The sequence below is a fragment of the Cynara cardunculus genome, unplaced genomic scaffold, assembly GCF_001531365.2.
Source record: "Cynara cardunculus var. scolymus isolate 2C unplaced genomic scaffold, CcrdV1 Un_Scaffold_1095, whole genome shotgun sequence".
NCBI classification, from domain to species: Eukaryota; Viridiplantae; Streptophyta; class Magnoliopsida; order Asterales; family Asteraceae; genus Cynara; species Cynara cardunculus.
The window spans coordinates 58,024-72,775 of record NW_020200679.1 but is presented as its reverse complement, the minus strand read 5'-3'; the positions used below and the strand labels follow the sequence as shown (position 1 = coordinate 72,775).

General features: G+C 39.0%; 2 protein-coding genes across 4 annotated transcripts; one reads left to right on the top strand and one right to left on the bottom strand.

The window, feature by feature from the left end:
* The first annotated feature begins 1,013 nt into the window (after positions 1–1,013).
* Positions 1,014–11,787, top strand: LOC112502231 (ATPase family AAA domain-containing protein At1g05910). Of its 3 annotated transcripts, XM_025106087.1 has the most exons (11): positions 1,014–1,109; positions 1,242–1,371; positions 2,464–2,565; positions 2,682–4,490; positions 4,576–4,764; positions 4,917–5,059; positions 6,601–6,846; positions 9,809–9,995; positions 10,129–10,194; positions 10,275–10,518; positions 11,320–11,787. In XM_025106087.1, exons 3-11 carry the CDS (start codon positions 2,470–2,472, stop codon positions 11,673–11,675), a joined length of 3,336 nt encoding a protein of 1,111 aa, XP_024961855.1. In that variant the 5' UTR covers positions 1,014–1,109; positions 1,242–1,371; positions 2,464–2,469; the 3' UTR covers positions 11,676–11,787. The 3 variants fall into 3 exon arrangements, with proteins under 3 accessions (XP_024961855.1, XP_024961854.1, XP_024961853.1); XM_025106086.1 differs by having other exon boundaries at positions 1,014–1,371; XM_025106085.1 differs by having other exon boundaries at positions 1,014–1,404.
* A 226-nt stretch (positions 11,788–12,013) lies between these two features.
* LOC112502227 lies at positions 12,014–14,089 on the bottom strand. Its single transcript, XM_025106080.1, has one exon. It carries the CDS (start codon positions 14,055–14,057, stop codon positions 12,078–12,080), a length of 1,980 nt encoding a protein of 659 aa, XP_024961848.1. The 5' UTR covers positions 14,058–14,089; the 3' UTR covers positions 12,014–12,077.
* Between the last annotated feature and the right edge of the window lie 663 nt (positions 14,090–14,752).

Sequence of the window (14,752 nt, the reverse complement as noted above, 5' to 3'; positions counted from 1 at the left end):
TTAAATAAACCAATCGAGAGTTTTGATGCGTCTTAGAACCTACATAATTAGTAAAATTAGATGCACAACATCTGGGGGACCCGACCAATCGATTTTGAGTGCATCACATACATGTACCAATCATTATTGCATAAAATAGCCTTGGAAAATTGTTTCGAATTCGTAAGGAGTTGAGTTAACTACAAGGAATGTGGTAGGGCTACAACTTGGTAGGTGAATTCCGAAGACATTTTATCAGCTAAATGTAAACACTTGTTTTTATTTATTTGCGACGATGTTCATGAACTATGGAGTAAATGTGACTTCATGCATGCAAATGAATGAAATATGAACGGTGACACATGAGCACAAAATGGTTATTGATATTACGTGGATGGTTATTGATATAATATGAGGACACTGTGATATCTTAGTTATGCAATTGTTGCTTTTCGTCATTGTCAGTGAAAACCCTGCTGGTAGTTCCCAATTGTTCCGCTAACCCATCTAGTTTTAAGTCTGTATCTACATGACGACGGAACTTCTAGAAGCTTAACATAGTCAAGTTCTAACTTGATGTCAACAATTCGTATTATCTCTACAACATACTATTCTCTTACGTAGACAAAATCTACAACCAACTTATCTAGACTCGAGAATCACTAGATGTTTTTTGCAACGTGGGTCGTTATCGCTTAAAGCTTGACGATGAAGGGAGAAGAAAAAAAAGGAATCAAGGTGTTTGCAAAAAACACAAAAGGACCAAAAGAGCATTTTGCTTTTTATAAAGGACTAAAAGTGTCTTTTTCACAATATATCTAGAAATGTCTGTAAAAAGAAGATCCTTTAACAAATATTCTTATTCAAGAACCAAAAAGCATAAAATTAAAATTCAAAGGGCTATATGTTTAATGATGAGTTAGTTTAGGGACCAGTTTTGCCATTCACCAAGAAATGAGTGAGCCGAAACCCAAATAAATATGAACCCTCGTCTGAACACCAAAGGCAAACCCTCTTAGAAATTCGCATTCCCCAGTGGGATGCTTGAAACCTGGAATCATCTCAAAATCCAGATGCTCATCGAAGAATTAATCTGAATTGTGAGCTTGGTGGTGTTTATAATCTCTATGGTGAGATAATTATCAACAAATTTTGATTGAATTGAGCAAAAAAAAAAAAATGATTTCAAAGCAATCCGAGAAAGATAATGAGGATGCTGGTGTGGATGCTGATGTTGATGCTGGTGTGGTTTCTTCTCCCAGGCCAGTTCGTACAAGTGATAGGCTCCGAACAAGGACTAAATCAAAACCATACAGTCGGTATCCATCGTTGTATACCAAGGCGAAACGGAGCAAGACGAAAACGAGGAAAGCGGCTTCTCAGATTGCTAAGGTTTTTGACACCAACAGACAGAACAACTCGGATGTAATTCTCTTTGTTTTCGCATGTTTGTTAAACTCGATGGTGTGTTTTTGTAAATGCAATTTATTGGACGCCTAAGTGCTGATTATTTGATGGATTCTTTTATATGCTGATTGTAGAGATAATGCTAAAATAGTTGTGATGCATGTAGCTTCACCATGTGTTAGAGTGTGATCATATCCAATTCCATCATTTGGATAAAGAAACTGAGAAAAATCAGTTCATTATTTTGATCTGGATGGTTGTTAATTCGTGATTCATACCTTAAAACTCCATGAACACAAATTTCTTGGTTTCATATGAACCACAGTGGTTGAGCTTACTGGATTAGTAATAAGATAGTTTCTGAAAAGATATGTTAGTACCCGATTCATCTATAAACTTAAGCTCAAGGATGGAGGACCTATCAATTATACTCTGCACTTACATGGAGTATCAAGATAGAAGACTTCGCTATGCACATACAAAATAGAGCTAATTGAATGACTACATAAAGAAAGGGGGGGGGGGGTGGGGTGGAATAGCAAGCACATGCAGAAATACGTGAACTTGATAAGTTTAAGCTGATAGATAGAGGGCCAAACCACATTGTTTTTGATGTTATTCTTTGGTTGCTCTTAAAAAAGGTGTGTGGCTTTCAGAAGTTTATAGTTCTATTCCTTTCCAGATGTTTTAGACTTAAGGAACCCATATTGACATTATAAACTTCTGGTTATGGCATCTGCGTTCCTCATGCCTATGAGAATTATAATTAGCTATTGGTTTCTTTATTATGCTTTTATATTCTTTTGCTGCATGTTCTATAGCTGAAAACCTCTGTTTACTTGGTGTTGCTACAAGTTATCTAATTCAGATAATAATTAATAAAACATGAAGGTGAAGAATCATTAAATTTTAGACTGCTTTAATTAGGGTCCAGTAATTCTGATTGATATGATGAAACAGTTTCTCAGGGTGTTATATGTCTGATGTGTTGTCATTGATGCTTGATTTGCGGAACCTAGAACCTAAAATTTGTGTTCTTCTCTTCTATTATGTAATTTGTTCCTAGTGTTATTGCAGTCTGTTATGGCAAATGTTCGGCGTTCTACAAGACAACGGAGAGTTTCTTCAAGTCTTTATGGTTACACAGACAGTACAGGATCGGAGGATACTGACCTAATGGTGAGTTCCTGATCTCCTCAGGTTGTAATGTCAATATGGGTTCCTTAAGTCTAGAACATCCCTTGTGAGATGAACTTATTTCTGGGGGTCTAAAGTACCATGTAAATTTTTTTCAGGCTTCCAAGTACCGAAGTTCTAGGAGCAGGAACAATAGCAGTGTCAGGCATAAAGAGAAGATGCCTCGTCGTGAAGGACTGAGACCTCGGCGTGACGGACTCCGACCTCGTCGTTCTAATGCAGGTTCAAGAGGACAACTAATTATTGAATCTGATGATGAACTTGATCCTTATGAGGAGAATAATGGACAGGAAAACGGCAATGAGATGGAGGATAATGATGCAGATGATGGTGAGAGTGAGGAGGGTGGTGCTGAGGGTGATGGAGATGATGAAGGTGAGGGTGAAGATGAAGGAGAGGAAGATGGTGATGATGATGATGGTGAAGAAGAGCAGGAGGGTAGGAGACGGTATGATCTTCGAAATCGTGCAGAGGTTCGAAGGCTATCCCTTGAAGAGGGTAAGCAAAGACCAAGATCTCCTAGAAGAGTACTTCAGCAAGGAGTAGGGACAAAGCACAGTAGGGATGTTAGAAGAGGTGGATCGCGAGTTCATAAACGTCATCGCATTTCGCGAGCTGAAGATTCAGATGATTCTCTTCTTGTGGATGAGCTGGACCAAGCAATGCCCATGCCATGGTCAAGAGGGGCGAACAGGTCTGGTGCACCGCCGTGGCTTTTAGGGGGACCAGATATGCATGGGACATCTGCATGGGGATTAAATATTGCTGCATCGGGCTGGGGTCATCAGGGTGATGTTTTGGCTAACCTAGCTTCTGGTGTTCAAACTGCTGGACCAAGTTCCAAGGGAGGGGCTGACATTCAACCTTTACAGGTTGATGAAAGTGTAAGTTTTGATGACATAGGAGGGCTTTCAGGGTATATCGATGCTTTGAAAGAAATGGTCTTTTTCCCACTGTTGTATCCTGATTTTTTTGCTAGTTACCACATTACCCCTCCGAGGGGAGTGTTGTTATGTGGTCCTCCTGGCACGGGGAAAACACTCATTGCACGAGCATTAGCTTGTGCTGCTTCAAAGGCTGGGCAGAAGGTCAGTTTCTATATGAGGAAGGGTGCCGATGTGCTTAGCAAATGGGTAGGTGAGGCTGAACGACAATTGAAGATGCTTTTTGAAGAAGCCCAAAGGAATCAGCCATCCATAATTTTCTTTGATGAGATAGATGGGCTTGCTCCAGTTAGGTCAAGCAAGCAGGAGCAGATTCACAATTCTATTGTGTCAACTCTGCTTGCCTTGATGGATGGTCTTGATTCACGGGGGCAGGTGGTTTTGATTGGGGCAACCAACAGGATTGATGCCATTGATGGAGCACTGAGACGGCCTGGTAGATTTGATCGTGAATTCACGTTTCCCTTGCCTGGTTTTGATGCCCGTGCTGAAATATTAGACATTCATACTCGGAAATGGAAACGACCTCCCTTGAAGGAGTTGAAATTGGAGCTTGCTGCCAGTTGTGTGGGATACTGTGGTGCTGATTTAAAAGCTCTCTGCACTGAAGCTGCCATTCGTGCTTTTCGTGAAAAATATCCTCAGGTTTACACTAGTGATGACAAGTTTCTCATAGATGTTGAATCAGTGGAAGTGGATAAGAAGCATTTTATGGAAGCCATGTCAACAATCACTCCGGCTGCCCACAGAGGTTCAATAGTGCATGCTCGACCGTTGTCACCAGTTGTTGCCCCATGTCTACAAAGACATCTCCAGAAGGCCATGAGTGTTATATCCGATATTTTTCCTGCTCTTGAAATTTCATCTGAATCAACCAAATTTTCTATGCTTGTCTGCGGTATTGCTCTTCCTCTTGTGTACAGACCTCGGCTTCTGTTATGTGGCATGGAAGGTGCTGGGCTGGTAACTATTTTCTTGGACTCGGATGTTCATATATGGTTTATCATGTAAATGTATATGATAAGTGGACTCACTAGTTCATTTTCAGGATCACTTGGGACCTGCTATCTTACATGAACTGGAAAAGTTTCCTGTCCATTCTCTCGGACTTTCCTCTCTTCTCTCGGATCCCAGTGCGAAGACACCAGAGGAAGCTTTGGTTCATGTATTTGGTGAAGCAAGGAGAACTACACCTTCAATACTCTATTTACCTCAATTCCATCTTTGGTGGGAAAATGTTGGTGCACGTCTACAAGTTCTTTCATTCTTAGTGCTTATATAAGAAATAAATATCAAACAGACATTAACTAGGATGTTGTCATTTTGTTGTCATTCAAGGATTCATCTCTTTTTTGTTCATATCTTAACTGGTTATACCATTTGTTTCAGGCACATGAACAACTTAGGGCTGTGCTATTGACATTGTTGGCAGAGTTGCCATCAGATTCCCCCATATTATTGCTTGGAACATCTTCAGTTCAGCTTCATGAGCTTGATGGAGATCCGTCTTCTGTATTCTCTTCGCGTAACGTGTATGTTTGTTTACTTGTTCTGTTACTTTTCCTGAAGATCCGTGCCACAACACATGGTCACCAGTTCATAAAGCTTTGGGCTGCTGTCATATGTTTCGCTTTGACATTTCAAGTAGTATATCATAATGAGGGTAGTTCTTGACCGGAAGTCCTTTTGTAAATGTGAAATCATTTCCAAGTGAGAAGCTTAACACTTTGCCATGATATTGAATGATATTTAGATGTGAAGAAATATGGTTCTGTTATTCTTGATCGTCATACACATGGAAGACAAACAACTTGCATCATTGTACCATTAGGGAAAAAAAGATCTACTTTCTATCTTTCATATGGTTGGGGAATTTGTTTGACTTAAAAATGTGAATACATATCTTTAGTTACTTTCAGCTAATTAACGTGAAAAGCTGATGTGACAATAACTGATTAGTGTTGGTGTTTCTGATGCTGAAGCTCCCTCTTTTTTTTTTTTTTTTGGGGGGGGGGGGGGAGTTTTGGAGGTGTTAAGAGAAGCTTTCATGTTAAGTTATTTATTTTTGTTTTCTGTAGAAGTTATATGAATTGGGTAGAGGCTGCTACTAGTTTTGTGCTTGAAAGATATTTTAGTGTAGGTTTGTTGATGGGGCCATTGTCATCCAAAGGCAAAAAGGTAGGCTCGGACCATAGTTGACTACAGATTAGGTTTATTGAAGTGAAAGTTCATAGATTTTTGTGATTGTGTTTCATGAATAGTAGTTTTGGCTGTATGAATTCATACAGTTTGGCTTAAGGTCTCCCAGCCAAAGAGGATGCTCTTCTGGGTGCTTGATTTTCTGAGTGCTATATGTAGGGGGCTTGAGGCCATTCAGCCCTTAAGCCAAACCCTAGGTGTAGCACACATAAAGATTAGCCCTTTCCAAGTGCATCAAAACTACGATTGGAGTAGAGATGATATGCATTGATGCTAGTCAGCAAAACTTTTTGGTTTAATGAAACGACCTTGTTGCATGCATGAGTGCTCTTGACTTGGCCCTGCTGTTTTTGGTTGTTGTTACTGCTGAGCCCATTTCTCTTATGGCTTATTTAAAGATATGATGTTGTATTCATAAGAGTTATAATTAGTAAAAGTAAAACTGTTGGAAGTTGCCTTGGCTTGCTCCTTGTTTCTGCTGCTTAGCATCATTAACGGAGCAGGTGAAGTCTTGTTTTTTTTTTTTTGCTTAGTATCTAGAACCATTCTGGCTCTACCAACTGGAAATCTTCTTTCTGATTTCTTAAAAGCATCACATATGATTGCTTATAGAGTGTTTTGACTGGTGGCTCATTCTTGAGGTGATATGACTGATACTTATATGACAAAAAGTGTATTACATTTACTACTGCCCATGGTAACAGCTATCCTTTTCTGAATATCTTTGGTATAGATTGCCCATTAATTCATACAAGCATCCACCTTTATAATATTTGGGACAGCTTTATTTCTTATGCTCATCACAAAATCAGTTTATGAAGCACAGGTTCTTCATGATACAGAATTAATAAATTCATGTATTTACCTATTACAGTTATCAGGTGGAAAAACCATTACTGGAGGATAGAAGTACGTTTTTTGATTGTCTGATTGAAGCAGCTTTGTCTATACCGTCAGAGGGAGCCGCAAAGAAGTCCCAAAAATCTCTCATTGTTCCTGTACTCAGTAAGGCACCAAAGGTGGACACTGGCCCCAAGGTCTCTGAACTAAAAGCTAAAGCTGAGGCTGAGGGGCATGCCCTCCGCAGATTGCGAATGTGTTTACGTGATGTTTGCAACCGGTAAGCATTTCCTGATTGCATTTGAAATTCTTCTTCTGACTGTTATTCATCAAGTTCAAAGCTATTTGGCTGCTGCAATGGTCTCCACATGAGTCTTGGGAGGCCAGATAGATGTGGCATCCCATCCCAGTTGAGCACCTTAGAGATGTTGGCCTCGTGGGTGAGGTGTTAGACGGTTTTTGGAATTTTCATTGATAGATGAAGCAAGTGATATAACAAATCGTAACTTAACATCCATGTATATGTCTATTATTGTTGTCTCTCTTTACTCTAGTGGCTGCTGCCGAACATGCTTGCTACATGTACTACTTAACCAACAAGTTACTGCAACAAACATTACATTTCCACAGCTTGAACTTTTTGCATCCAATTACATAACTTAGTTGTTTATAAGTTTATTACATAACATATGCGAGAAAAAGTACAAAGCTAGACTTGTTCCGTAGAACTGAATGCCACACACCTGAGTATCTTAGGCTTCGGTCTATTTACCCTTTGCCGCCTGCTTCCTACTTCTAAGTTGTAACTGGTAGTGGTAATACAGAACATCATTGTACACTGAATATGTGCTGTAAGACTGAAACAACTTTAAGGTAAGCAATTTCCATTTCCATGCTCTTATTTAAATCATTTCATGTTGTTACGTTCTCTTTCCTTTTATATCCAACTCTCGTAAGTGCTTAGTTGAAGGTGCTGGAACACATTCTGACCCATTCCTTTGTAGTGGCATTAACACCTATTGCCCTAATCTTTTCCCTTCATGTGTCAGGTTACACACTATCCCTATTCAAGACGCTAACCATTCACATAATCTGTATAATTATAAACATGACATAGTCCATCATCATTAATATCACGTCTTTCGAAATATTGAGAAGTAATGTGAGCTGGAGTGCAGCCATCTTATCTACTGAACTAGCTAGAAGGCATTTCCACAGGCCGATTGAATTCATGAAAACTTACTGAAAATTACCATGCCATGTATTTGAAAAACTTTTCTCATAAAACTGGACACATTTCTTTCTAGCCTTAGAACTAAAGATTGTCATAATCTTGCTATTGAATCAACTTGATACTTTGGCTCGTGAACTCAATCGTTGGGCTAAATATAACTACGATACATACTTACCAGATATCATAGTGCTGCTGATCTTTTTCTTCTATCCTGCCCTGACACAAATTACAGGGTGTTGGGGCTTAAACTGGTCAACCACGTGGTTATTGGCATATGTTTGGACACTCCTAATACTTTCCTGCACTTTTCCTTTGTTTATATTATAAACTGTAGAGGTTAAACACGAAAATCTTGGTTCATGGATTCATTACAAAGTATGCTCTTGCCTCAAATCTTGCATCTATTAATGTAATATCTATAACCACCATCTGGACTGACAAAAAATTATGGTTTACCTAACATATTAAAATAACTCTTCGACGTAAGATGCAACCTCTTAAGTCATCAATAGGAAGTAGATGAATTTTACACAATTTATGCCTCCCTATTGCAAGGAAAGTGATTCCACTTCTGTGTGTGGGATGGTGGGGAGGGCCTAAAGTTTATACAGATCTTTGGGAGGGGGGTGGGTGAATCTTTGCATAGACCTTGATATCACGTTTGATAATTCTATTTCTAGCTTGCAAAATATTCCAATCAAACTATACTACATAGATTGTTTTGTACAACACACATGCAAGTTTGTATGATCTCAACTTGGTGCTTGAACCATCTTCACAATAACAATCTACTTGATTCGAGTGATGATGATACAATCACCTTCATGGACTAGCCGTATTAAGATGAATCCTCAATCGGCTTAAGGTGTTGTGCTTCAGTGGGCTTGTAGCTTCAATAATTTTGTACCATTTGCATGTTGTACCCATTGACATTCTGAGTAGATTAAACTGACTTGGACCAAATGGTAGCCCTAACTTCCATATTCTCCAAGAGAGGATATGTGATCATGCTATCCTATTTTCACCAATAATGATGAGAATATGTAAAAACAAGTTGGAGGATTGAAGGAAGAATGTTTCTGTTACTTGGACCATTGTTCCAGTGTGAGATATTCTCATTTTTTTGCCCCATTGTATCAGTGGAAGGTGGTATAGTAATAACACTTGTGATGAGTCCCGGCTATCTATGACACATTTAGGTCGGGTAGAGGCATCCAAATAGGATTTGATTACCCACTTAAACATTTTGACTCCATGGCTTGAGAATCAGGGATTTTCTATTAAAAAGCGAAGGGCCTTCCTACAAAGCCTTCAGCTCTTCTCAACATTTTAAGAAAGAACTGAACCTGAACATGCCTGAATATGAATACGTATCATCATTGTGTCTGCATATCTCGACTTTTGCCTTATTACTCTATATCTGGAAAAGTTCTGGGTTGATTCAGCAACATAGCTATGCTATTTGCCCACTCTTTTCATCTTCCACATCCTCGTTTAGATCGGAACTCCCTATTCCCTATTTATTTGTCAGGTGAAATATACTTCTAAGTTATTTCTGCAGGCTGGGTTTTGGTTGGGCTTAACTGATCTTGCCAAAATTTGTGGCCTATTTATTTTTCTCTGCTCTCTGGAATTTACCCCTTATTTGCAGCATCTTATACTCTCAAACTTATTTCCAGAGTTTTTTTGGCAATGATTGCAGTGGGGTATAGTTTCTCTTTCATTTTATAATGGCACTGGGACTTGTGTACTTGGGGTTATCTGTAACAAGCTGCTGGTTGCATGGTTCACAGTGTAAATTGAGAAAGCTTATAAGTTATCTTGATCTAAATAGTACATAGGAGAGTATTCTATAGTCTATATCAAGACTCTAATCCACTCTGCAGTTGCTTCTCTCTTTCAGTCATGATAGTTTTATTCTTTCTGTTAATCTTAGCTAGGAGCTTTGACCTTGCATACTATTTTAGAAACCCTTTTATTCACTAGTATTGTTTTTTACCTGGTGCAGGGTTTTGTATGACAAACGCTTCAGTGCCTTTCACTACCCAGTGCTAGATGAAGATGCCCCAAACTATCATGCAGTCATTCAGAACCCCATGGATATGGCTACCCTTTTACAGCGTGTTGATGGTGGCAAGTACATAACATGCAAGGCCTTCTTAGAAGATTTTGATCTCATTTTGGCAAATGCAAAGGTACATTTGCAAATCTTCAATTAAGTATATATTATATGTTTCAATCTATGCCTTCCGTTCTGCTTCGCAAATCTATACCCTCTTATTATCTTTCTTTAACCTTATGTAATGATTTTTTTTTTCGTTCATGCAGATATATAATAGGGATGATTACAACGGAGCTAGGATCGTCAGTAGGGCTTATGAACTTCGAGATTCAGTATGTAGTTATTTTTTACTGGCCGGGAAATCACTTCCCTTTATGTGATTGTTTATTAAATTAGTATTTTCTTTGTATAGGTGCAAGGGATGCTATCCCAGATGGACCCAGCATTGGTTGCTTTCTGTGAGAAGATTGCTGAAGATGGTGGTCCACTGTCTCTGCCTGAAGATATTGCTGGATCTTCTTTCCACCATGTTCCTATTGTTCATATGACTAGGGCTAGCGCACGTCTTCGTCATGTCCAGCCAGAAGTCAATGTAGATCAGAGCTATGAAGCACTAAAACGCCCAAAGAAGAATGTCGATCCTTCACATGCAGCAGGTGATCACAGTTTATTTGCTGTTTTTATTTTTCATCTAGGGTATAATTTGATCTAGTAATTTCCAACAGTTTTACCCAACATATTTTATTCTTTTTCTCTATCCAATATCATGCAAGTTAAATATAGTGCATAGAAATTCATTGGGTGGTGGTTCAGGTTATTGGGCAAGGATTTAATGTTTCATGAAAGGCTAAGGCAACAAAGAGTTCTATATGCTTATCACTTGCATTTTGTTTAACGTACGTTTCTCTGTAGAGTTGTTCATGTTATTGATAGCAGTTTGGGTTAGAAGAAATTAGAGTACATAGTAATCCACTAAGGGTATATTAGTCTTTTAAGCGTTTTTCTGTTTCTTGGTTCTAAATGGGATTTTACCTCACATGTTGTAATTCCATCGGAGTCCATTATTTTACAATATGCTGATCAAAAGAAAAGTTGCTTTTATATAGCTTGATGGTTCAACCTCTCATTGTTCTGATGCCTTAGGTCTATCTAGGTGTCTGTAAAGACCTAAGGCATCAGAACAATGAGAGGTGTATATGGGCGTGAAACGCTCTACTTCAAGTCTTATTAAGGATATGTCTTTTACTGGTTTCCTTAGTCAGGTTCCTTCCATTAGCATAAAATTATGTAATTACCAGGTTATAAACTCTCTTTATTGTGTTTTTTTGGTAATTGGAAAAAGTTGTTAGAACAAGTAGCAAATGGAGTACTGCAAGAAAATCAATGATCGAGTCGTTCAATCTTCCTTCTTCTGATTCTATAACCATTTCTAATTGACGAATGTTGTGAATTTTCAGTATCAACAGCGGACGAAGGATCTCTGCCTCAAGAACCAGCAGTGGATGAACAAAATGATCCAAAGCCTGCAAGCTCGCCTCCTGGTTGCATCGAGGTCGAAACACCTTCCTATGAGGTTAATGAGCCGAAATCGCAGGATGCTGTCATGTCAGATGTGGAGAATGACAGCAAAATCGATTCTGCCAAGAAGCTTTTGTTGGATGGCACGGCCGATTATGGAGTTCCACAGCTAGAAAGGCTGTATACGCGAATCGTAAAAGGTGTTTTTGAGTTGAAAATTGTTGAACACGACGATCACAAGTCTCCAGTTTTGAACTTTTTGTTGAAGTTTGCCGAAAACGAGGCTAATTTTTGATTATTTTTTCCTGGTGGATAGATTTTGGTTGTTTTTTAATCCTTATAAATTTGAAAGCATTTTGGTAGAATTTAAATTGAATCTAAGTTTTAGGAGATGATTTCACTGTGTGTATCTGCACAAAACTACATTCTTTAGCAGCGGCTTGGACTCTGATTCTTTCTATGTGAAATGGGATGTTGATCATCTTTTCTACTCTGTTAGAGATGCACAAGTACAGGTCATAATTGGTGCTTGGTTCGGTCCATAGGATCGATTTGGGTCTGTTGATCCTAATTGCTTGTGGATTGGGATCGAACCTTTCTTGTTTTTCCGACTGTTGCTTTCATAACCACCTATGTCATTAATGTTAGGATTGATTTTATTGCTCATTTCTACAACACAAAACGTACACCATTGATATCAGTCACATACAACTAGTTTCTGATACAATTCTCCAGATATAGCTGCTTCCATCGTAGCTTCAGGATTTAAACCACTAGGTTCAGGATTTAAACCACTAGGTTTGATCACCCCGCCTTCTTCAAGAAACAGAGTCAATAAGTTCTTTGAAAACCCACTAAGCAGAGCCACCCCTTTCTGCTCGGCCGTCACCGGAGTCGAATACGAGTCCCTAAGATTCCAAAACACAATTTCCGGCACTTTCTCATACCCACAATCCCTATATTTTCGCTCTATTACCTCATAATCCGTCTCCCACGGATTCGCTGACGCCTCATCAAACTCCATATCGCTGAAAACAAACACCCTTTTCGCCATTTCATCTTCACTCAACTTCCCATTCACACCAACCTCCAACATTTTATCAAAAACCCGCTGAAAATCTGTGTTGAAACCTGCATCCATCCTTCCTATGAACTCTGTTTTCGATCGGAGGTCACCCCCTTCGATCAAATGGAGCTCCGGCGACAAACTGAACGTGATCACACGACCCTTCCATGGCTCCGCACTAAGTTCAGACACCAACAATCCAAGCGCAACCGAGACCTCCATTGGAGTCCCAACCATGCTACCAGAAACATCACAAACCGCGATGCAATTCGTCAGCTTACCCTTTTTTAACAAATCATCAACCATTCGTTTCCATTGAAGGTCGGCAACAGTGGCTGCCCCAATCCCACGTTTCAAAGACCTGATAATCTCGTGGGGAAGCAAAGCTCCAGCGGCAATCTTTGCATCACCGCGCTTCACGTTTTCGAGATACCCGCGAAACCGTTGCTTGTCTCGATGCAAGAATATGTCTGTGTAGTTTTTCATGGCTATAGAAGCTACTCTATCGTAAGAAATCGAGCTCCATTGTTTTGCACTCATATAAACTTCGGGTAATTTCAAGGCATTATGAAGAGGAACAAGAATTTGTTTCCTCAATCGATCTTTGATTCTAAAGACATAACTAGCATCATCAAATCCATCTAATTCAGGATCAGAATTTCTAGGGTATATGATTCTAGCAATTGTCTCACAAATCAGTGTGGTTTTATCATAGGAAGAATCAACACTAGGGCACCACTTTGCAGCTAAACTGATCTTCATATGATCACCGGAATCCAGCAATTGAATATCGGATTTTAAACGATTAGCGAAGAACATCGAAACCTGATCATGGAAGAACCTGTAATCAGGATCTGAATTGTATCGATCCAGTGCTTTCTTAGCCATGGCGGATTCCTTTTGTTTCCTTGATGATTTTGCTCTTTCTTTCTCTGCCTTCATTTGTGCCCTATTTGCTTCAATCCTTTGTTCTCGAGGCACTCTTGCCCTCAAATTAGCTTTAATTTCATCATCTCCATCCTTTTTCTCCTTCTGCTTCTTCCTCTTCTTCGAAAGGAAGTAAAACTTTCGTGCCCTACCTTTTCCTTTCACCGATTTTTTCAAGATCCACTCGGACTTTGCAATCCATCGCACTTCAGGACCTTCGATAAGTCTGTAGAGAATCTCTAACAAGTCCTTGAAGTAGCCGAATTCAACGAGTAGAGGAATATTCGAAGCTAGGGTTTTCGGGTGGTGGTTATGGAGCCAGAGCGCCGCTGTGTAGAAGCTCTCTTTGTCCGATTTTCCACTACCGCGTACGGCTCTCAGATTGCAGATGAGCTTAAGCGTGGTCAGTGAGTTGTGATTCCAAGACAACTGCAGCCGATTGATCAGGTCTTCCGTCGTCGTGTCGGGTACGACGTGGAAGAAGAAGTCGAGGCAGGGGTTGCCAGAGGATAAGTAGGTGGCGGAGTTGTTCTCGGTGAAGCCCATAAGAGGATCATCAGCAAGAATGAGATTGTTCTCGGTGAAGAACATAAGAGGATCATCAGCAAGAATGAGATTGTTTGTCTGGTTTGTTATGACGTCGTCGAGAAGATTGTCGTCGAGAAGATTGTCGCCGGCGTCCATGGTGTGTTTTCCGGTGAGAGAATGGAAAAATGGAGGTCCGTCTAGTAAGTGATGGGGGAAATGGTTGCCACGCGTTCAAAATTTAAACTGAAGTCATCGACTGCAGCGTGCAGCCCACGCCACGTAATTTCACGAATTAATTTAGGGGTTGATATCCCCACCCCCTTACGTCATTTCCCACCCCCTCCTCCTCACATCTTTCCTCACTCACACTCTCACATTCATCCGAATTTTTTAAAATTTTAATTTTAAATTTACATTTTATGCTCCTGTAATTAGATAATTAATTTACTTTATATCCTTTGCTTTTAAAATTTTCATTTTACAYCCTTATCAAATTAACACACATAATTATATATCAATTATAACATGTTTAAAAAATATATTTTTATTTTAACAAATTACATCATTATAATCGTCTCGTTAATACCTTCGAAATGAGTTCAATATTGAATAGTTTTTGGATTAATTATATTATTATATATTATATATAATATGAAAAAATATTTTTAATATTTATATTTTATACTTTTATAATTATTTATTTAATTTATAGTACATAATTTATTTTTTCAATTTTCGTTTTACACCATTATCACATTGAAAAACATAATTTTATATTAACTAAAATTAGATCTAACAACGAAATTAACCTCTCATGAAGCATTCTCATACCATTTATTCATCTTGTTCAT

Coding starts and splice junctions, on each gene's coding strand:
- LOC112502231 (XM_025106085.1), top strand. CDS start 1,159: ATGATTTCAAAGCAATCCGAGAAAGATAATGAGGATGCTGGTGTGGAT. Junction 1,405..2,463: donor ACAGACAGAACAACTCGGAT/GTAATTCTCTTT, acceptor GTGTTATTGCAG/TCTGTTATGGCAAATGTTCG. Junction 6,847..9,808: donor TTACGTGATGTTTGCAACCG/GTAAGCATTTCC, acceptor TACCTGGTGCAG/GGTTTTGTATGACAAACGCT.
- LOC112502227 (XM_025106080.1), bottom strand. CDS start 14,057: ATGGACGCCGGCGACAATCTTCTCGACGACAATCTTCTCGACGACGTC.